Below are 22,500 nucleotides of genomic sequence, written 5' to 3' on the forward strand. Positions count from 1 at the left end.
TGCCCAAACCTGACATAACTCTGATCAAATTACATGGCCATAGTTTCTTCCCCAGCAGGAGTATGGCATGTTAATTATCACCCATATCACCCTGCAGTGATGACGAGGAGGTCATAATTAAACCCTCACCTTGTCGCACAGAATGTACAGAATCACACCCACACACACCCATTTCTACTCAGTTCACTTTTAGCCTTCACAAAGACTTACTTTAAATTCAGACTCAGCTGAGGTACTGCCCTCTTAATGAGTCAACAGTTTCTATATATTTTTTACATTAAAACCACAGATTAAACATCATTTATTCACTTTTGATGAGGTTTTGCCACATATGTTGACAAGCAGGGTCTCGTAGTTTCATCGGGTTTCACCAGGATTCACAAGGTTTGACTGGGTTTCAGAGGGTTCAACGTGTTTCACAGTGTTTCACCCGATCTTACAAGGTTTCACCAGGTTCCACAGGATTCATCTGGTTTCTCCGGGTCTTACAGGGTTTCACCATGTTTTATTGGGTTTTACCAGGTTTCAGGGTTTCGCCGGGTTTCAGGGTTTCACCAGGTTTCAGGGTTTCAGGGTTTCACCAGGTGTCACCAGGTTTCAGGGTTTCACCAGGTTTCAGGGTTTCAGGGTTTCACCAGGTTTCAGGGTTTCACCGGGTTTCAGGGTTTCACCAGGTTTCACCAGGTTTCAGGGTTTCACCAGGTTTCAGGGTTTCACCAGGTTTCACCAGGTTTCAGGGTTTCGCCGGGTTTCAGGGTTTCACCAGGTTTCACCAGGTTTCAGGGTTTCAGGGTTTCACCAGGTTTCAGGGTTTCACCAGGTTTCAGGGTTTCACTTTCATGGTAACCCAAACTGAGCAAAAGAGCTAAACTTCAACATCTTTAATGTTTTTTCCTGAAGTACTCAGACACAATCTAAAAGTTACACATCACCTCACAGTTGAAAAATAAAATACAACATTAGGGAACCATAAGACCTTTGTCTTGTGTGTTTGGTAGCCAGGCAAAATAAATTACATGATCATTTCAAAGTAAGAATGAGACGCTGTAAGATACATTTGACTTAAAGAAGGATGTTAAACATTATATTTCTGCAAAAAGAAAAAATAATAAACATGATCCAAGCATGTCAAGAAGCTGAAATACACACAAATCAAAAGAAATATTATTCATTAAACACTTTTGATGTTGTTTTAATTAACAATAAAATATTAAAAAAAACAGCTATTTCATATCAATACATTTCTCCTTAGTAAAAAAATAAAGCAAGCAAGGGAATTTTTTCATCTTGGAATCCAAAAATCAAAACTAGAGATGCAAACAGATTTATTAAGACATCTTTTGTCTCTGTTGAAAGCAGTATCAGTATTTTAGTATTTTAGTATTTATTTATTTGCACAGTAAGGAAAAAAAACAAAACATATTTAAACAAATAACAAAATAGACAATATTTAGTGCAGGAAGGGGAGCCTCACCTAAACAATGCTAGAATATCATCAGATTAAAAAACAACAAAAAAACAAAACAAAACATAATGAAGATGCAACAAAGAATATCTACACAGATATGTAGAGAAACATGTATTAACTGCATACAGTAACAAATGACAAACAAAAAACAGTGTGCGTGTGTTTGTGTGTGATGTGTGTGTGTGCGTGTGTGTGCAACATCTGTTTAAACACACCTATAGTGACACAAAAAACAAAAATACTGCTTATATGAACTTACAAGTAACTCTGATAAATCATAAATACAATATAAAGCTTCCACACTCTACTGGATTTCATACAATTTACAATACATACAATCCTGATAGATCAGAGACATAGACTGAAGACGACCAGGTCCATGATCCTGGGCTTTTCTGTACCTGCACCCTGAAGTCAAGAGTTCATACTCAGACCACACTCTGGTGAAATGTAAATAAAATACTGTTACTGATACTGTCCAGTTTGAAAAGATTACAGTTTAACACGTTGTTAGCTGAGGTGCTGAATGCATTTCCTGCTTCTGTTATATGTTGAGTGAGCACGTCTTTAGGTGTGCAGGTCACGATGAGTGCATGTGAATGTGAAAGGCTATAATCACTCTGTGTGTAGGAGGGTTACAGTCCCCTGCCTCACACAGTCAATAAAATCAAGGGACCGAATTGGAAGTGCACGTTGTGTTATTATTATGACATTATAAATGTTGCTTTTTGTGAAAAAATCCTGCAAATTAAGTCTGTGAGTGAATCAGCCTCATTAGAGTTTTCATAGCTGAAGGAGACAGTCACTGCTCCCACAGCGTGCTGCTCTGCTGGAGAAGGGGCGGGGTTCTGAGGTTAGGGCGGGGAAAGACAACGTGAGTCCCAGTGTTGAGAAACGTGAGGTGAGTTTTGTTTGCTTTCACATTCCTCAACCAAGAGTATTACATCATCAACACAGTCACACACACTGTAATTACAGATCAGTGCAATCATTTGTAATTTTGCAGCTCTCAAGGAATCCTGCAGCTCTCCTGGGGGGAAACAGAATTTACCTGCAGGACGCTGACTACACCACTGATTTAAAGATAGTCACATGATTGGTCAAAACTCAAATCAGGTTTACATTAAGCTTTAACTTGACATGCTGTGTTAACATTTACATCACATGATACATGTTCTATGTTTCATTCTACAAGATATGAATAGTATGTAATAACTATTTCTCACTATGTAATAGAATATTAAAGGAGCAGTATGTAGACTTAGACTTAGACTTTCTTTATTGTCATTCAAACTTGTACTTTACAGAGCAGATAAGAACGAAATTTCGTTGCATTTGGCTCGTTGTAGTGCAGGATAAAAACAGCAGCAAGTATTTACATATAAAAAATAAAAATAAGGTGCAGATATAAATAGATATAAAAAGAAAAACTATGAGTAAAAATACTATACAGATAAATATATTGCACGTTATATTGTGTTTTACAGTCCAGTGAGGTAGTCCTGTGTGGGGGTTTGAGGGGGAGTGGAGGGATTATTTTTTCCTGTTCAAGTCTTATGGCCTGTGGGAAGAAGCTGTTACAGAACCTGGAAGTTCTGCTTCGGAGGCTGCGGAACCTCTTTCCAGAGTCCAGCAGCGAAAACAGTCCTTGGTGGGGGTGGGAGGTGTCTCTGCTGATTTTCTGAGCCCTGGTCAGACAGCGGATCTTTGTGATCTCCTGGATGGGAGGAAGTGGAGTCTTAATGATCTTTTCCGCCGTCCTCACCACTCTCTGCAGGGACTTCCAGTCGGAGGCACTGCAGGCTCCGGACCAGACAGAGAAGCAGTTTGTTATGATGCTCTCTATAGTGCCTCTGTAGAAGGTGGTGAGAATAGGAGGAGGGAGGTGTGCTCTCTTCATCCGACGCACAAAGTGCATGCGCTGCTGCGCTTTTTTCACAAGAGCGCCGGTGTGAAGGGACCAGGTCAGAGTGTCTGTTATCTGCACCCCCAGGAACTTTGTGCTGCTAACTCTCTCCACTGCTGTGCCATTGATGAGGAGTGGTGTGTGGCTGGGCTGGCGCCTCCTGAAGTCGACAATGATCTCTTTGGTTTTATCGACGTTCAGGGTCAGGTTGTTGGTTCTGCACCAGTCAACCAGATGTTTCACCTCCTCTCTGTAGTCCATGTCGTTGTTGTCACGGATGAGGCCCACTACTGTTGTGTCGTCTGCAAACTTCACGATGTGGTTAGTAGTGGACCTGGCGCAGCAGTCATGGGTCATCAGGGTGAACAGCAGTGGACTCAGAATGCAGCCCTGAGGGGAGCCGGTGCTCAGGGAGATGACACTGGAGGTGTTGTCGCCCACCCGCACAGACTGGGGTCTGTTTGTGAGGAAGTCAAGCAGCCAGTTACATAGGGGGGTGCTGAAACCAAGGGGGGCCAGTTTGCTCACCAGATGCTGCAGGATGATTGTATTGAACACTGAGCTGAAGTCCAGAAACAACATCCGCACGTGTGTCCTTCTCTTCCAGATGATGTAACTTTGACACCTAGTGTTTAAAATGGGTACTGCAGTCCAATTTGAAAACATTGTAAAGAGCTGTCTCTCCCCCCCCCCCCCCCTCTCTACAGTCGATGCTCACACAGGTCACCATGTGGTGGACTCTGAAGCTTCAGTGTTTATCCAGCTCTGCATGGGTCTGTAAACCTTTCTGTGTTCTAACCTCTCTCCATTTTTCAAAAGCATCTCCAATATTGATCCTAGTTTGAGCACGTTTCTGCTCGTGGAGCTTATTAGAAACATGCAGAGGCTTTTTAGGTCGGGTACAATCACTTCTATCTGAACCACTTCTCTTGACCGCTTCCATCGCTGCAACACCTGTTGACCTGATAACTGCTCTCATATCTGACAAACCGAGGGGCGTCCAAAACAGCCGTGTGGGGGGTGTCTTAAAAGCGCCTACCTTCTCTGGTCCAAACAAATCCAGAGCATTCAGGAGCAGAATCTAAAGTTAGAAGGAGGACATACTGGCTGCTGCATTGTTGTCAGAGAAGCCAGCACTTCAACATGTTTCCTTAATGATCAGAGAGTAAGATACCTTTATCATTTCACTCACTACACATCTCACTGATTGCTCCTTTAAATAGTTTCAGTGCTGAATATAATTTAATAGTGTGTTACATCGTTTAGGCTAAGTGCAGCATATAATTGTTCAGACTGTGGTTTACAGTCAGGTTCTGTTACGCTGATCTTCTTGGTGGTCTGACATCACCAGTGGTTTGGGTTTCTGTTTTAAAGGAAGTCAGTCGAATCCTCTGGGTGACAGAGGATGCAGCTTGTTGCCTCCAGCAACAAGCTGGGGATGGCTTCCTGCCACACCTTTTAATTAGTTTAATTAAGCCCTTTGTCAATATCTATTTTTATTTTAATCATTAGCCATTAGTCATAGAAAATGTATTGTTTTGTAACACATGCACCTCTGCATGTGTCCGAACACGTTTATAACTTATTGTTTTCTTTCTATATTTCTGTCTCTTTCGTATGTTATCAAAGTGCTCGAGTGTTTTTGCCGACGTCTTCCTCTGTTTGTTTTCCCCCCGAGGAAACGGAGCTACACCCAGTTTCGATTCTAGACTCTGTTGAGCCCCCCCCCCCCTCTAACCAGCGTTAAGTTATAAGTAGTCTTACACCAATGGTGACTTTAATTTTACAAACTTAATTTTTCACAGGAATATTTTGACACTTTGCAGCGCTACAGGAGTCCGTACTTTCAGTTAGGGCCCTCTTAGGGGGGTTTTCTACTATCCTTGCAAAATTTACACATTTTGATCAACTGCTTTGGTTTGTTAAGTTGTGTTAGCCATTAGGGGCCCCCTACTGGCCTGGGGCCCCAAGGCTGCTGTGTAAAGAGTCCATCAGAAGTAACAAATCCCATTCATACACATTCAAACGCCAACGACTTATAGCAGCGGGAGCCATTCAGGATTAAGTGTCTTGCCAAAGGACACAGCGGACGTGTTGCTGCAGGAGCTTGGGATTGAATCCTAAACCTTTGAGAGACAACCAACTCCACCACTGATCCACAGCCGCCCCTGATGAATTCCTGTATTTATGTATTTAATGTTGTTCATGGTGTTGTTTCTATTGTCTGAGTCTACCAACTTTCCCCTCGGGGGCAATAAAGTCATTATCATTATTGGAGTGTTATTGGTCATTTGAGTATTCATAGAATTGTTTCCTAATTTGTGATTCAGGTCCATTTGGTGGGGAGCCTCTGAGGGAGCACTTTATTTATTCTTTTCAGATCATTTCATAGAGTGGGTCAAAACCACCACAGTACCTCAGCAGTACTCTCCAGCAACCAGACCAACTTCCATATTTTAGGTAAAGAAGGCATATTTCCTCGTTGCGTTGACCCAGAATCTAAAGGTGAGCCGAGCAAACAAAGGTGGCTGGACCACCGACTAAACACCAGGACAGATGATGGCCGTGTTGTAACGTGGTGCTTATACAACAATTACAATAAACTGAACAGACACCGGGCAGCAGGGTGGTGCAGTGGTTAGCGCTGTTGCCTTCCTGGTTTGAATCCCCCGTCTGCCAGGAGTCTCTCTGTGTGGAGTCTGCATGTTCTCCTCGTTCATGTGTGGGTTCTCTCCTGGTTCTCTGTCTTCCTCCCACAGTCCAAAGACATGCTCGTTAGGTTAACTGCTGACTCTAAAATTGCCTGTAGGTGTGAATGTGGGTGTGGCTGGTTGTCTGTCTCCATACGTCAGAACTGTGATTGACTGGCGTACAGTCAAGGGTGTGACCCGGCCTCTCGCCCAATGACAGGTGAGATCCACTACAGCCCCCCCCCCCCCGCGGTCCCAATCGGGAATGGATATGGATGGATACACTGAATACGTTCATCTTTTGTCCCAAATCGTCTTTCTTAACAGTAAAAGCTTTAAAGGACTGAACATCCAATTTTGACTTTGAGTTGAACGAGGTAAACAAATATTTAGGTGACATATTGTGAGACAAGTTAAGATATACTTTATTAATCCTAAGAGGGGAAATTCACTGTTACACTCTGCTGTTGAACATGCTACACACACACATGCACAAACAGGATCCTCTGGACCTGCACTGATGAAGAGATGTCAGAGTGAGGGGGGCGGTCCTCAGCGAGCGCTCCTGAGCTGGTGGGTGAGGGTACCTCTGCAGGGATCAGGAAGTGAACTTGCACCTCTCCAGATACCAGACCCATTTCAAGGCTTGGTTTGCACTGAGACTTGAACTGACCCTCCGGTTCCCAACCAAACTCCTTACAGACTGAGCTACTGCCGCCACAGTTTGGGGGCTGCATGAATAAGAATGGATTGATTGGCTGACATTCACTGGTTAAATGAATGGTGTGTCTAGAGAGAGTTAGTACATGACAGCACACAGCTGATGCATATTTATGACTTTAATCGGTGACAGCAGGCGGTGCTGTGTGGACAAACCTGCTGCGGTATAATGAATGTTATATAATTGTGTAATTGACGCCATAGTCACTCCCTATTTTTACCACAACAATAGGCAATTTAAATTCAATTTATAGGTAATTAATCATGTAGGTGTGTCATCGAACACACAAGCGTCATGAGCTACATTAATTACAAACTCTTTCTTTGTCTCCGTCAGGATTCTTCACAAAGTTTTCATCACAGGAAAACAGGTTAATAAAACAAAGTCAAATATATTTCAGGTGCTGGTGTCATGTTACTGAGTACATTAAAGCTTTAGTTTGACTTGATTTAAGCACTTCACACATCTGTCTGCACATCTGGTCCCAGAGGTGATTTGTTTTTGCCATCGCCTACCTTCCTTCTGTGGTAGAACTGTGCCTGCAGAAAATCAGCAGAAAGAGAAAACCCTCCGAACCTTGGGACGAGAGCAAATAAAACAGACTTTCAGAAACTGTTGAGTTGCTAAGTCACCCAGTTTATTACATGCAGCATGGAGAGAAGTTCAGCTATGCGTACAGGATACACAAAGTAAGTTCTCTGCCCGCTCTTGGGGCGTACAATCTTTATATACTTGAGCATATAGTGTGATCGAAACTTACAGAGGAGGATCAAAGAAACAGGTGCAGCTTTATCTGTGTCAGCACCTTGTGGTCAGTGTATAAATATGTGAATGTAGCAGTAACTTGTCCTTGAGAGTTTAAAAAATAGTCCTTATAAGGAGCTGTTGTTGAGTCTGTGTACGTGAGATAAAACTCCTGTGGTGAGGTGAGTATCGTGCAAGGTTTGTGTGTTGCAGTGGTCATATAAGGACACGGTGCATGTATACGTGATATGTGTAATGCATTGGATCAGTTAATGAGCAAACATAAAAGTATAAAGAATATAAGATTCCACACTTCACTCCCCTCATGACGTTGTTACAGCGTGACGTTACAAGCCCGACGCTCTGTTTTCCTCGTCTACACATAAACACTTTGTCCAAAATGCGGCTGCTCGCCTCCTAACAGGCACAAAAAAGAGGGACCACATAACCCCTGTGCTCCGTTCTCTCCACTGGCTTCCTGTTCACTACAGGATTGATTTTAAAATTTTACTTCTGCCGTTTAAATCATTAAATGGCTCAACACCTCATTACTACTACATGTTCATGCTCCATCCAGAGCACTAAGGTCCTCCAACCAGCTGCTCCTGGACGTGCCCAAAACAAGGCTCAAAACTCGGGGCGATCGAGCCTTTTCTGTTGCAGCTCCGACACTTTGGAACAAATTACCATTTAAAATAAGATCTGCTGCCACAACTGAACAGTTCAAGTCATTTTTAAAAACCCATTTTTTTCCCTTGGCTTTTACCTCTAGTTGAGTGTTTTATCCCTGCAGCAGTGTCTACTAGAACTTTTACTATTGTTTTGTGTTTTAATTTACTTTTAATTTTTACTTTTATGTGTCTTTATGATGTTTTGGATGCAATGTGTTTTGCCTAACTTGCTGTACAGCACTTCGGTCCGCCTCGGCTGTTATAAATGTGCTATATAAATAAAGTTGACTTGACCTTAAAGGAAGAATGTATGCCTTTTTGTTCCAGTAGGTGTGGCCCTTGAGCACCAGCATGAAACCAAAGCAAACTGCTGTTTGGCCACGCCTCCCCCATACTGAAGACACACCCAACCCCTCTTCCCTCAGGTTTGCACTAAGGAGTTATGAATAAGAACGCACCATAATTACACACTAAGCGCAAGCGGCTGAAAAAAATTGTCCTTGTCTCGAGCTGCATTGTTGTGTTAGCATGCTAATGTTAGCGCTCTGTAGTTAGCTCGTAGCTTCACATTTCATGTAAACTGACACAGAATGAGCGTGATCTAAAAACTCTTACTAATATCCAAATAATCAGTGAGTATGTTCTTCTTCTTCTCTCTAGTTCTTGACTAAAACAGCTTTTATACACAAGGGGAGGAGCCGGCCGTCCCGTCCATGTAAACACGGCTCTGACAACAACACAGCCAGCGGGACTCGAGCTTCTCCCTCATTGTAGACAGTCAGGACTCAGAGACACATTTACACAGGAGAGACTTTATGATTTATTTATGTGGAACATGTTGCACATTGTTCCTTTTAAACAGAGTTTCTGAGAATCTGAAGCTTCGAAGGAGTTTCCCCAAAGGTTATTTTTCAGCGACCTAAAACGCATTTCAGGTACAAAAGGTCAAGACACACAGAAAAAGCAACATTTTCAAAAATACCTGTCGACATGTGGTCTTAGATTATAATGAAGGCCTTTTAAGTTTTCCCTTCTTCGTGTTTCATGCTTGTTGTGTCTTAAATGATTCAAACTTTGACTTTATCAGAGATGACTTCTCGTGGACTTTGGCTTTTGGACTTTTGACGTGGCATGACTGGATATAAGTGAAAGGACGTCATCCTTCCCACGCCCTGAATCATGAGACTGTGTTGTGAATAAAGAAAAGTGTGCAGTGATTCAGCTCTCCATTCCCCTGATTTACACTTAAATCACAGCAGCCGATTAGGTTGTTTCAGCTTTTTGTTGGCAAAAGCTCGAAGACAACAAAGAGGATTTTCACATTCAGACATACAAAACGCAGAATATAACGCTCAGCTGCAGGTTTCTCTTAGTGGGAAAAGAAAGTCCACCAAGTCCAGATCCAGTGCTCCACATGACAACATTTACAGCACCTGCAGGTTAAACATTACTCATCTGTGTATATAAAGCTCAGACAGCAGGCAACTTTATTTAGAAACCTTCAGGTAAACAGCTGGATGATGTGGTGAGTATCTGTTTTTCTATATCATATCCCTCTCTGTTTTCAACATCTCGGTTTGTTCCCTTCTTCCTGTAAATCTCTGTTCTAACCCAATGTGCCTTCATTTCTCTTCTCACTCTCTTAAACGCCTCTCTTGTTGTCTGATCTTTTTCAATTTGAGTTAAAAAGGGAAAAGGTTTTGCAATAGAAGTATTTTTTTAAGGGACTTGAAAGATATCAGAGACTCAGCTGACGTTAGCTTCTCAGCGCTCACAGCAAAAGTTCTGCCAATGTTGAATCTATTTCAGCTGCTGCAACCCTTTAAATGTTAACTTTGACCTTGAAAGTTAAGGTTATGTTTGAACTCATGCAACCAAGTGCTTAAATGTTACCAATCATCTCCAACTTGTCTTCCCCATCAGTGCTGCTCCGGATCAGCCGACTCTGGAGGTCAAACTGGAGGCCCTGCAGTGCCATTTCACCTGGGATCTGAACTTCAGCATGCCCAAACTCTTCAGTCTCAGGGACCGGCTGCAGGACATCGGCACAGAGGAGGGGTACAGCTGGCTGGGTCACATCTACAACCTGCAGGGCTACGTCCATTTCCGGCTGGGGTTACCCGGTGATGCCCAGCGATTCTTCGGCAAGGCCGCCGAGGCTTTCCGTCAGATAAGAAACACGGTCTCGGACGAAGGTGCCTGGCTGGTGGTGAACCATGGGAACCTGGCTTGGCTGCACTACCACAACGGAGAACAAGCAGAGAGCCAGGCCCACCTTCTAAGAGTCAACGCCCTGATGAGAACTTATCCATCTCCGTCCCAGGATGAGCTCCATCCAGAGATCTATGCCGAAAGAGCGTGGACGCTGATGAATTTCGGTGCTGATAAAAAGTCGAGCGCTGCAGACTTTTTCCAGCGAGCCCTCAGGATGCAGCCAGACGTGGTGGAGTGGCACACCAGCCACGTCTTAGCGCTAGTGAGCACCAGCAGAAAAGAGCTGGGGGCTGACATCTTGGACAAAATGAGAATTGCAACGGAGCACGATCCGGACAACTTGTACCTAGCTGCGCTGTACCTCGAGGCGCGTGGCAAGAAAGGAAACAGGATAGGAGAGGAAGCACGGGAGCTGGCCAGACGAGTTTTGAGAAAGCCGGTCAGCAGCTACAGCGGCATCGAACCGTTACTGAGGCTGTACAGGATGTACGTATCCATGGATGAGGCCATAGACTTGGCAGAGGAGGTTCTGGAAAGACATCCGGATGAACGCTATCTGAAGAGGTGTGCCGCTTTCTGCTACAAGTCGAGGATCCTTTCGGACAGCGACAGTCCCCTGGAGCGCAGCATCATTGTCAGAGCGATCACTCTCAGCAAGGAGGTGATTCCCCTTTACCCTCATTCTTCACTGAAGAGAAAAATGGATCTTGCAAACATCTACGCAAAGACGAACAACCAAGAGAAAGCCGACCAGATATACGAGGAGCTGCTGGAGAGCGGTCTCGATCCTGAAGGGGCGCAGATACTTTACAACTACTACGCAAAGTACCTCCACTTCAGCCGAAACGAGACCAAGAAGTCGATCGAGTATCACATGAGAGCGGCAGAGATCCCGATACCGTCCCACTACAGGGAGCACAGCATCAAAACTCTGCAGAGGATCAGAGAAAGAAACAGAAACCCGATGTGTGGACGCATAAGCAAGTTTCTGGCTATACTGCCAGAGTCAGAGTGAGCAGAGGACAACATTAAGTAAACTGTACCAGGGGTTGTTTGTGTCATTACATCTGATTTGAGATCAGTGTCTGTATTTGTAAAAGCTGCATTTATTAAAGATGTTATAAACCATTACACGTCTCTGTGATAACTCTGTTGTTTTAGTTCCAAATGTAGAGAAACTAAAACCATAAGAATTACATCATAAGGGGTAACACTAATCTTTAACTTAAAGGCCATGAAATCACACATTGAGTCTTTTACAGAAAAGCCTCTGCCTCACTTGTTGGTCCTGTAGGCTGTCCACCGTCCTCCCGTATTTCTTTTCTTTTTTCTTTTATTTAAAAAATGTTGGAATCAACATAATAAATACGAATTAAATCTATTATTTAACATTTCATTTCATCCTGAAATATTTCCCCCTGAAACGCGAATTCACGAACACAAACTGAGTCACCTGAGAGCCTCAAAGCTCAGGTCATCTCTGCTTTGTCCTGTTAGTGGCAGTAATGAGTCGACTAGCTCATTTAAACTGAAGAAGAAGAAGATGCATGATGACGTAGTTTGCTCTGCGACATAAACACCGTGCATGTAGCATGTAGCATGCAGCAGCCTGTACTGCTGACTCTGCCGGGTTCTGCTCTCTGCAACCAGATTTAAAGGACCATGTGAGATTACTGACAACCCGGTGAGTGCAGCATTAATATCTGAACTCCAAACAGACGACTGAGACCGTAAAGTCTGAAGTCCAGGTGTTAAGAGTCAGAGAGCTGTCGCCACCTGACTTCATGTCTCACCGTGTTGTGTTTGTTCTCAGGTGAAGATGTGACGTCAGCCGCGTCTCTGTGGTGTCGTGGAGCCGAACCCGAACCCTGACCGGGTCTGAGGGGCAGGAGGAGGGTCTGAGGAGGGGAAGGAGGAGGCTCTGAGGAGAGGAAGGAGGAGGCTCTGAGGAGAGGAAGGAGGAGGCTTGAGGAGAGGAAGGAGGAGGCTTGAGGAGAGGAAGGAGGAGGCTCTGAGGAGAGGAAGGAGGAGGCTTGAGGAGAGGAAGGAGGAGGCTTGAGGAGAGGAAGGAGGAGGCTCTGAGGAGGGGAAGGAGGAGGCTTGAGGAGAGGAAGGAGGAGGCTCTGAGGAGAGGAAGGAGGAGGCTCTGAGGAGGGGAAGGAGGAGGCTCTGAGGAGAGGAAGGAGGAGGCTTGAGGAGAGGAAGGAGGAGGCTCTGAGGAGGGGAAGGAGGAGGCTCTGAGGAGAGGAAGGAGGAGGCTCTGAGGAGAGGAAGGAGGAGGCTTGAGGAGAGGAAGGAGGAGGCTCTGAGGAGAGGAAGGAGGAGGCTTGAGGAGAGGAAGGAGGAGGCTCTGAGGAGGAGCAGGAGGAGGCTCTGAGGAGAGGAAGGAGGAGGCTCTGAGGAGGAGCAGGAGGAGGCCCCTGAGCTCTGAGTCCGGGATGGAGACCTGGACCCCCAACCCTCGAGCCAAACCTTTCATCCCCCGGCAGCAGAGGAGCCTGTACCTCACCTGGAAGTACCAGCTGACCAACAAGAGGATGATCCGCCGACTCTGCCAGGTAAACTAAAAACACCTGCTGTCTATGTGTTTAACTGGAGTGACACACCTGGAGTGACACACCTGGAGTGACACACCTGGAGTTATTTGTACTTTTACTGTTTTATGTGTGTCTACGTTTCCATATATGGTCATGTTTCCATATATGGTCATGTTTCCATGCCTGAAGATAAATCCATATTTTTCCCTCCTCAGGCCGGCGCTGTGCTCTTCCTGCTGATAACGGTCGTCGTCAACATTAAAGTCATCATGGACACGAGGAGAGTCGCTAATGAAGATGAAGCGGCTCAAGATTACGGTGAGACGATATAAGACCAGCACAAACACACTCTCTGGTATCGACTCAGGATGTTTCTAACCTCGGTGTTCTGCTCCTGATTAGAAGACGCGTTACCCAACATGGAGACGCCGCGCAGGCCGGCTAATGGACGAAAAGTCCTGGACATCGAGGTGTACTCCAGCCGCTCAAAGGTCTACGTGGCAGTGGATGGCACGACCGTAAGTTTACACTCATCCAATTATTCTGCAATTATTTTAAAGATCAGAATTCCTATACACCTGTGGAAAATGCTCACACACTCTCTCCTGTGATCTTGTAGTTCTTCTGTGATCTTGTAGTTCTCCTGTTATCTTGTAGTTCTCTTGTGATCTTGTAGTTCTCTTGTGATCTTGTAGTTCTCCTGATCTTGTAGTTCTCCTGTTATCTTGTAGTTCTTCTGTGATCTTGTAGTTCTCCTGTTATCTTGTAGTTCTTCTGTGATCTTGTAGTTCCTCTGTGATCTTGTAGTTCTCCTGTTATCTTGTAGTTCTCCTGTTATCTTGTAGTTCTCTTGTGATCTTGTAGTTCTCCTGATCTTGTAGTTCTCCTGTTATCTTGTAGTTCTCCTGTGATCTTGTAGTTCCTCTGTGATCTTGTAGTTCTCCTGTGATCTTGTAGTTCTCCTGTTATCTTGTAGTTCCTCTGTGATCTTGTAGTTCTCCTGTTATCTTGTAGTTCTCTTGTGATCTTGTAGTTCTCCTGTGATCTTGTAGTTCCTCTGTGATCTTGTAGTTCTCCTGTTATCTTGTAGTTCTCTTGTGATCTTGTAGTTCTCCTGATCTTGTAGTTCTCCTGTTATCTTGTAGTTCTCCTGTGATCTTGTAGTTCCTCTGTGATCTTGTAGTTCTCCTGTGATCTTGTAGTTCTCCTGTTATCTTGTAGTTCCTCTGTGATCTTGTAGTTCTCCTGTTATCTTGTAGTTCTCTTGTGATCTTGTAGTTCCTCTGTGATCTTGTAGTTCTCCTGTTATCTTGTAGTTCTCGTGTTATCTCCACGATCAGAGGACCTCAGAGATCTGCAGCGAGTTTATTTAAATAACAGGAAAACAAACATTTGAACGACTTGTTCATGAGAAGTCAAACCTTCACAGCTACAACAACCGAATGAAACAAAACAGAAATATGTCAAATGGTTAAATAATTCACCATGTGCGTCCTGTGGGGTCATTGGAGGATCTTTAAGTGGATCTTAATCTACATGTACGTTTGACCTGCAGGTGTTGGAGGATGACATGCGGGAGCAGGGCCGAGGCATCCACGTGATCGTTCTCAACCAGGCGACTGTAAGAATCTCCTGTTTATTAAACTCTTCCTTTAAATATCAAACTGCATCAAAGCTGAAGTCGCCTTCACCTGTCCCGCTCTGTTGACCTCTGTTGACCTCTGTCTCAGGGTCACGTCATGGCCAAGAGGATCTTTGACACGTACTCTCCACATGAGGATGAAGCCATGATCCTCTTCCTCAACATGGTGACCCGGGGCCGAGTCCTCATCTTCACCATCAAGGTGACACTCTAATAAAAAGTGTGTGTGTGTGTGTGTGTGACAGATAGATAGATAGATAGATAGATAGATAGATAGATAGATAGATAGATGAAATGTTGTGTTTTGTGGTGCAGGACGAGGGGACGTTTCACCTGAAGGACGCTGCAAAGAACCTGCTGAAGACTCTGGGCAGCCAGGTGTCCCTCAACCTGAGCTGGAGGGACATGTGGACCCTAGTGGTGAAGAAAGGAGGTACAGGAGAAAAACTCTCAGTACTCGCTTTTTGGCAGTTGGCTTTCTTTGTGAGGTTTATCGACACAGAGTGTGTGTTTGTGTTTCCAGGTCAGGTCTACGGAGAGAAGCATGCAAAGTCCCCCGCTCTGTCCACGTGGGGAGACCCGGTCCTGCTGAAGACCGAGGTGCAGCTCACCGCCTCCGAAGGTAAAAAACTGCACGAGCTGGAAAAAGTTTAAAACAAGTCTCAGCGATCCTTTGAAGCTGCGTTGTGGTATAGTCATGGAAAATCCAGATTTTAAGGACCGGCTGACTTCCTGCTTCTCTCTGGATCCGAGATACGACTCGGAGCCATGTGATGACAGCGCTCACTGGAGCCATGTGATGACAGCGCTCACTGGAGCCATGTGATGACAGCGCTCACTGGACGCCCGTCATGGTGCAGGGTCTGCCCGCTAAATTACCAGCTCCTCTGAAAAAGGCATTTCCAAGAAGTTCATTTTTTAGTTTTTCCCCACCCTCGCAGCCTTCAGGAGAGCCATGTCACCGTCAGTTGTGTCTTTTTTCGTCGACCTCGTTGTGAGGAGGGGGCTCAGGGGGCGGGCTCAGGGGGCGGGCTCAGGGGGCGGGCTCAGCCACGTCCTCATAGAAGGATGAACGAGCCTCTGTGTTGTCTAGTCGTTTTGAAACGGCCACCAATCTCTCCTCAATCGCTGACGTTGATCGCTTGATTTCAGCCGGTGTTATATTCTGGTTTTCATCCATCTGCCTCGGTAACCGGTTCATGTCGATTTATTTCAGCAGCGAGTGTGTCAGCCATCTTTGTTGTGCATCTCATCAACATGTCTAAAACTAAAAGTGAATGTTGTCGTCCTCTGCGCAGAGGCCGAGTGTCACTGGGCTGACACCGAGCTGAACAGGAGGAGGAAGCTCTTCTGCAGTAAAGTGGAAGGATACGGCAGCATCTGCAGCTGCAAGGACCCGGCGCCCATCGAGTTCAACCCGGACCCGGTAAGAACCTTTTTACCTCAGACACTTTCTCACTGTTTGTGAAATCGAGACGCTAAACAGGAGAAGGACAGAGGCTGCAGAGAAAGGCCTAGTCCACAATTTTATTTGACATGCAGCTTTGTATTTGTGAGCAGACATGTTGTTTATTTTTTTGTAAATTCTTCTCTTTCAGTCACCATGACCTCCACACACCTCGTGCATTTTCTGTTTTAAAGTTATTTGCATGTAGAGCTTGTTAAAGTCTGTTTGCACGGCTGCAGAAGTGTTTCACTCAGAATAAAGTGAACTGAGGAGCTCGTCTCATTTCACAAAATGAGGCTCAGCCAGGTTCTTTTTTATTTTTTTTCCAGCTGATCAACAACAACGTCTTCAGTGTCCCTGTCGCCGTGATCGCAGGAAACAGACCCAACTATCTGTACCGGTAAGATGAAACCTCAGAGCTCCTTGACACAGAGTCCAGAGCATGTATTAAACATCACAGACTACACTAAGCTGCAGGATGGAGAAAGAAAGGCTGCCGCTCTCTCAACATTTGTTAATCAAAGTTAATCTTTATTTTGTGTTGTGTTAAATCACTGAATCACAGAAATATTCTCCTCCTTCATCTCCTGAGCCCGATATGAAGTTGTGACTGTTTGTCATCTTTCCTTCAGGATGCTGAGGTCGCTCCTGTCAGCGCACGGCGTCAACCCGCAGATGGTCACGGTCTTCATTGACGGATATTATGAGGTAACACCAGCTTTTTGTTTGTAGTTGTCTCCACCATCATGGCCAACATTGAAATACCAAAAAGTCCCGGTTTCCGCTCAGTACCGATCTCAGGTGTTTTTTTAAATTTGACTTTGACAGCTTGTTCCCATGGTTACTGGATTAAACTAGTCCTCGTGTCCCTGTTTGTGTTTTTCTGCTCAGGAGCCGATGGATGTGGTGGAGCTGTTTGGACTGAAGGGAGTCCAACACACGCCCATCAGCATCAAGAATGCCCGGGTGTCCCAGGTGACCATGAATTACCTGTCGTTGTTTGAGGGTCATCAGAGATGATTGAAGTGTCATATTTAATTTACACTGATATATAAATCATTCAAGAGGTTCCATGAACTGTCTGTCTGTCTGTTGCAGCACTACAAGGCCAGTCTGACCGCAACCTTCAACCTCCATCCAGTGAGTGCTCCTCCCTCTTTCAATCTCCTTCTTCTGTCTCCTGTCTCCTACTTTTACTTCTTCTGACATCTCCTTTTTTCTCCTCCTTGTTCCTCCTGTCTTCTCCTGTTTCCTTCAGTCTCCTAATGTCTCCTCCTGGCTCCTCCTGTCTCCTTCTGTCTCCTTTAGTCTCCTTCTGTCTCCTTTTGTCTCCTCCTGTCCCCTTCAGTCTCCTCCTGGCTCCTCCTGTCTCCTTCAGTCTCCTCCTGTCTCCTTCAGTCTCCTCCTGTCCCCTTCAGTCTCCTCCTGGCTCCTCCTGTCTCCTTCAGTCTCCTCCTGTCCCCTTCAGTCTCCTCCTGTCTCCTCCTGTCTCCTCTTGTCTCCTTTTATCTCCTCCTGTCCCCCTCTGTCTCCTTTAGTCTCCTCTTATCTCCTCCTGTCTCCTTCAGTCTCCTCCTGTCTCCTCCTGTCTCCTTCAGTCTCCTCCTGTCTCCTCCTGTCTACTTCAGTTTCCTCCTGTCTCCTCTTATCTCCTCCTGTCTCCTTTAGTCTCCTCCTGTCTCCTTCAGTTTCCTCCTGTCTCCTCCTGTCTCCTTCAGTCTCCTCCTGTCTCCTTCAGTCTCCTCCTGTCTCCTCCTGTCTCCTTCTGTCTCCTCCTGTCTCCTTTAGTCTCCTCCTGTCTCCTTCAGTCTCCCTCTGTCTCCTCCTGTCTCCTTCAGTCTCCCTCTGTCTCCTCCTGTCTCCTTCAGTCTCCCTCTGTCTCCTTCAGTCTCCCTCTGTCTCCTCCTGTCTCCTTCAGTCTCCCTCTGTCTCCTCCTGTCTCCTTCAGTCTCCCTCTGTCTCCTTCAGTCTCTGTCTCCTCCTGTCTCCTTCTGTCTCCTCCTGTCTCCCTCTGTCTCCTTCAGTCTCCCTCAGTCTCCCTCTGTCTCCTCCTGTCTCCTCCTGTCTCCTTCAGTCTCCCTCTGTCTCCTTCAGTCTCCTCCTGTCTCCTTCAGTCTCCCTCTGTCTCCTTCAGTCTCCTCCTGTCTCCTTCAGTCTCCTCCTGTCTCCTCCTGTCTCCTTCAGTCTCCCTCTGTCTCCTTCAGTCTCCTCCTGTCTCCTTCAGTCTCCCTCTGTCTCCTTCAGTCTCCTCCTGTCTCCTTCAGTCTCCCTCTGTCTCCTTCAGTCTCCTCCTGTCTCCTTCCGTCTCCCTCTGTCTCCCTCTGTCTCCTTCAGTCTCTTCCTGTCTCCTTCCGTCTCCCTCTGTCTCCTTCAGTCTCCCTCTGTCTCCTTCAGTCTCCTCCTGTCTCCTCCTATCTCCTCCTGTCTCCCTATGTCTCCTCCTGTCTCCTCCTGTCTCCTCTCTGGTGAATCTGATGTAAATCCATCAGATGTGTTTTGAAAGATTTCAGAAACATTCAGATTTGAAGGAGTCTGTAAAAGTTTATTTTTTTTTAAGAACAACAGATTTTCTTTAACAGTTTATCAGCCGACATGTTGATGAAATCAGTCGGTTGTTAAATGTTTTCTCGTCCTTGAACACTTGAACATGTTTTTTTTTAACCTTCAGGAGGCAAACTTTGCAGTCGTCCTGGAAGAAGACCTGGACATCTCCATCGACTTCTTCAGGTAGGGGTCGTTCACAGAGGATGGATTATTCTGTCGTTGAGAAGAGCTGAGTCAACATTTAAATCAGGAGGTATTTAGGCTCACTCACACTAGGCCCAGTGACCTCTGACCCCCTCCCCCCCTCCCCCAGTCCCCCAATCCCCCTCGCCGGGCTGCACTCAAACTGCTCCAGGCAAAATGTCACCAGGAGGCTTGAGGTCATCATGAATTGTTCTTTTGTTTCTCAGAGTCAGAACAACACAGAGATCATGAAACTTTACTGACTTTGTCCAGATTCAGCTCTCTCACACTCCTGGATTTATTCTTTATGCAAAACGGCCATCGATTATGCATCATGTCCTTTCTTCTCCTTCCATCTCATTTTTTCTGTCTCCTTTCCTTCCAGTCTGTCTCCTTTCCTTTCTTTACAGTCTGTCCTTTCTTCTTTTTCTGTTCCCTTTTGCCTCCTCCTGTCTCCCTACGTCTCCTTTTGTCTACTCTTTCTGTCTCCTTTCTTCTTTTATTGTCTCCTTTCTCCTCCTTCTGTCTTCTGTCTCCTTTCTTCTTTTTCTGTCTCCCTTTCTGTCTCCTTTCTCCTCCTTCTGTCTCCTTTCTTTTCTTTCTGTCTCCTTTCTCCTTTTTCTGTCTCCTCCTGTCTCTTCCTTCTACTTCCATCTCCTTTTCTCATCCCTCTGTCAGATTCTGTCTCCTTTCTTCTTTTTTTCTCTCTCTCTTTTTCTGTCTTCTTTCTTCTCCTTCTGTCTCAATTCTTCTTTCTCCTTTTTTCTGTCTCTTCCTTCTACTTCCATCTCCTTTTTCCGTCTCCTTTTCTCATCAATTTATCGATTCATTATCCTTAATAAGAACATAAACTACTAAAAAATATTGTTCTGTGATCCAAAAGAAAAAGTTTAGTTCTTTTATATGGAGTCGTTTCCCTCCAACAGCCTCTGAGTATCAGCAGAAACCTTCCATCTTTAAATGTATAATCCCCACCACTAGATGGCAGTAGATCCACAGTGATGAAGCACTCAGCTCCGCTCAGTGAGACAGACTCCACTTTGAGATGTGTGTGTGTTTGCTTCCTCTCAAAGCTGCAGCTCTCCTCCTGTGATGAGCGGCTCGCTTGAAACGTCGGCTGTAAAACCGTCTCGGAGCCGCCGCCCCCCTCCGTCTTCATGTTTCCTCTCTGAGACCGGTGCAAAGGAGTTTCCTCATGTCGACACAAACACGCTCTTTATGAACTCAGCTGTTAGACGGCATCAGACGGACCTCGGGGTCTCTCTTAAGTTTACAGCTGCAGAATACAACCATTGTCTGTTATCAGTTCAGCTCCTTTGTCAACTTCAAATGTTGTTGATTTGTTTTTCCTGCAGTTTTCTGAGTCAGACCGTCCACCTGCTGGATGAGGACGACAGCCTGTACTGTATATCAGCCTGGAACGACCAGGTGAGCGCAGCCTGCTTAAACCCGCCCTTCACCTCTATCTACCTCCATCTGCTTTCCTGTGATCTATTTCATGAGTATCACAGCCTCTACCAGCTGTTTACATGTTCTTCTTTCCCTTATTTTCATCCTCTGCCTGCTCATTTTTAAACGGGTAACTTTGACAGCTAAAAGCGAGACTGGTTATATTTTAAATCAGTCATTTAAAGTTTGAGTCAGTAGACATGTTCTCCTGGGCTCATCATCACCAGAAGTCACACCCTCACTGCAGGACGTAGACGTACACTGCAAGCTACCGCATGCTAGCACAAGCTAACCATCGGTGTTTGTTACCAACAGGAAGTAGACTTAGTCTTTGTCTGCAGGTGAAGCCAACACAAGGTTCACCTCTGAGCTTTATCCGCTCACTGTGATTTTCTTGTTTTGAATCGCGTCCAATTTGCTAAATTGCATCCTCTGCTAAACTCACCTGCCTGCTGTGATTGGCTGGAGGAAACACACAAGCTCCGCCCAGAAACGTCCAAAGTAAACCAGAACAAAGCAGAAGAGTAAAATCCAGTCAGAGGACAGACGGGGTCTCTGCAGACACAGTCACATGTACGGAGGCCCAGAAGGGACGATGGAGCAGCTTCACCTTTGTATAAGTCTGTATTTTATTTTGAAGGAGAAAGCTGCTGACTCCACCTTTACCTGTGTGAATAAACATCTGGCTCTGTTGGTCTCCAGCTGTTGAGTAACTGTTTGGCTCTGCAGACTGTTTTCTTCACTCTCCGACAACTCATTTATTCTCTATGACCAGTGCATGATTAGACGTGTAATTAACACCTGTTGTTGTTGTTGTTGTTGTTGTTGTTAAGGGCTACGAGCACACAGCAGAGGACCCGGCCCTCCTATACAGGGTGGAGAGCATGCCCGGTCTGGGCTGGGTGCTGAAGAAGAGTCTGTACAAGGACGAGCTGGAGCCAAAATGGCCGACGCCTGAGAAGGTGCAAAATCAATCCTATCTTATTTTACTAAACCAAACCAGAACTTTCTTTCATGCATATTAAACATAAACCAAACCAGATCAACATCACACTCCATCACTTACCTAAACACATTTTTCCATGTACTGATTTCAGCATGAACAGTTGATGCATCCAGTCCAGATTGTGCTGAAGATAAGCTGAATGTTGTGTTTGTGTTGCAGCTGTGGGACTGGGACATGTGGATGAGGATGCCGGAGCAGAGGAAAGGCAGAGAGTGCATCATCCCCGACGTGTCCCGCTCTTACCACTTCGGCATCATCGGCCTCAACATGAACGGATACTTTCACGTAAGACCCGAGAGAGAAAGAAATGGCTGAAAAAGTTTCAAACTGTGACTCAGAACGTGTGTGTGTGTGTGTGTGTGTGTGTAGGATCTCAGTCGACCAGGTCGTGGTAAGGCTGAAAGGCCTCTTCTTTAGGTCGACGACTCTCATCCAGTCGTCCTAAATCGTGAGCATGATAAAGATCCTCAGAGGTTTAAACTTCTAGTTCGTCCACCAGATAGTTTAGAACTGAAGGAGAGGTGAAACGTCTTCAAGCTCTTCAGTCCAACTTTGGATCAAGTTTTCAATGTGACTCAGAGCGACACAAATTCGTGAAAGGATCTCTAATCCTCCTGTTTTACTTTATTTCTTTATTTTTTTTATATGAAGGGTTAATATGGAGTTTAAAAAAAGCCATGACAGATTTGCTTTTGTGTGTTCATTTTTCTCTCTATAGCCGTTTTCACACATGCACTCCTGAAAATACCTCGATGATTTCACTCTGTGCACCGTGCAGCAGTCACAGTATAGTAGCATCACAGAAACTCTGCAAGTGGAAGCCCTGTTAGTGTGTCTTTAGTGTTTCCTGTTTTATTTTGTAGTTCTTGTCCCCAGTGTTTCCTGTGCTTCTCTGCACGACTGTGTTTTTTTGCTTTCCTCTGCCTCCTATCATTTTTGTGTTTTTATTTGATGTCTCAAAATGAAGCCTTTTGATCACTTTGCCCCCCCCCCATCTTTCTGTCTCATAGGAAGTTTATTTCAAGAAGCACAAGTTCAACACGGTTCCCAATGTACCGCTGAAGAGTGTCGACAGGTTTGTGATTCTAGTCCTCAGACGTTTGTTGTGAAATGAATTAAACTCTGACGTCTTGGTGTTTTTATCTCCACAGCTTGAAGAAAGATGCTTATGAGGCCGAGATCCAAAACCTGCTGAAGTGAGTGAAACTGAACGGACACGAGGAGAGATTAACTCAGACGCCACCGTGTTGACCGTGTGTGTGTGTGTGTGTGTGTGTG

General features: G+C 45.3%; 2 protein-coding genes across 7 annotated transcripts in view; both read left to right on the forward strand.

Moving 5' to 3' along the window:
• The first annotated feature begins 9,488 nt into the window (after positions 1–9,488).
• On the forward strand, positions 9,489–11,545 carry LOC109979645 (interferon-induced protein with tetratricopeptide repeats 1B). Its single transcript, XM_020659391.3, has 2 exons — positions 9,489–9,725; positions 10,124–11,545. Exons 1-2 carry the CDS (start codon positions 9,718–9,720, stop codon positions 11,427–11,429), a joined length of 1,314 nt encoding a protein of 437 aa, XP_020515047.2. The 5' UTR covers positions 9,489–9,717; the 3' UTR covers positions 11,430–11,545.
• Positions 11,546–11,943: 398 nt separating this feature from the next.
• The window catches only part of pomgnt1 (protein O-linked mannose N-acetylglucosaminyltransferase 1 (beta 1,2-)), a 14,796-nt gene continuing 4,239 nt past the window's right edge, over positions 11,944–22,500 (forward strand). The window contains exons 1-21 of one of the 6 annotated variants that reach the window (XM_065955548.1): positions 11,944–12,098; positions 12,228–12,651; positions 12,721–12,761; positions 12,808–12,972; positions 13,167–13,269; positions 13,354–13,469; positions 14,507–14,572; positions 14,682–14,795; positions 14,909–15,026; positions 15,117–15,215; positions 15,892–16,019; positions 16,370–16,440; positions 16,673–16,748; positions 16,932–17,015; positions 17,139–17,180; positions 18,709–18,767; positions 20,123–20,195; positions 21,050–21,178; positions 21,382–21,507; positions 22,233–22,297; positions 22,374–22,418. In XM_065955548.1, coding sequence (XP_065811620.1) covers positions 12,853–12,972; positions 13,167–13,269; positions 13,354–13,469; positions 14,507–14,572; positions 14,682–14,795; positions 14,909–15,026; positions 15,117–15,215; positions 15,892–16,019; positions 16,370–16,440; positions 16,673–16,748; positions 16,932–17,015; positions 17,139–17,180; positions 18,709–18,767; positions 20,123–20,195; positions 21,050–21,178; positions 21,382–21,507; positions 22,233–22,297; positions 22,374–22,418 — 1,634 coding nt within the window. In that variant the 5' untranslated portion in view covers positions 11,944–12,098; positions 12,228–12,651; positions 12,721–12,761; positions 12,808–12,852. Of the gene's footprint in view, positions 12,099–12,227; positions 12,973–13,166; positions 13,270–13,353; positions 13,470–14,506; positions 14,573–14,681; positions 14,796–14,908; positions 15,027–15,116; positions 15,216–15,891; positions 16,020–16,369; positions 16,441–16,672; positions 16,749–16,931; positions 17,016–17,138; positions 17,181–18,708; positions 18,768–20,122; positions 20,196–21,049; positions 21,179–21,381; positions 21,508–22,232; positions 22,298–22,373; positions 22,419–22,500 lie in introns of all 6 variants that reach the window. The other 5 variants (XM_065955546.1, XM_065955547.1, XM_065955544.1 and 2 more) reach the window with 5 other exon arrangements.

Source organism: Labrus bergylta, chromosome 6 (assembly GCF_963930695.1).
Source record: "Labrus bergylta chromosome 6, fLabBer1.1, whole genome shotgun sequence".
Lineage (NCBI taxonomy): Eukaryota > Metazoa > Chordata > Actinopteri > Labriformes > Labridae > Labrus > Labrus bergylta.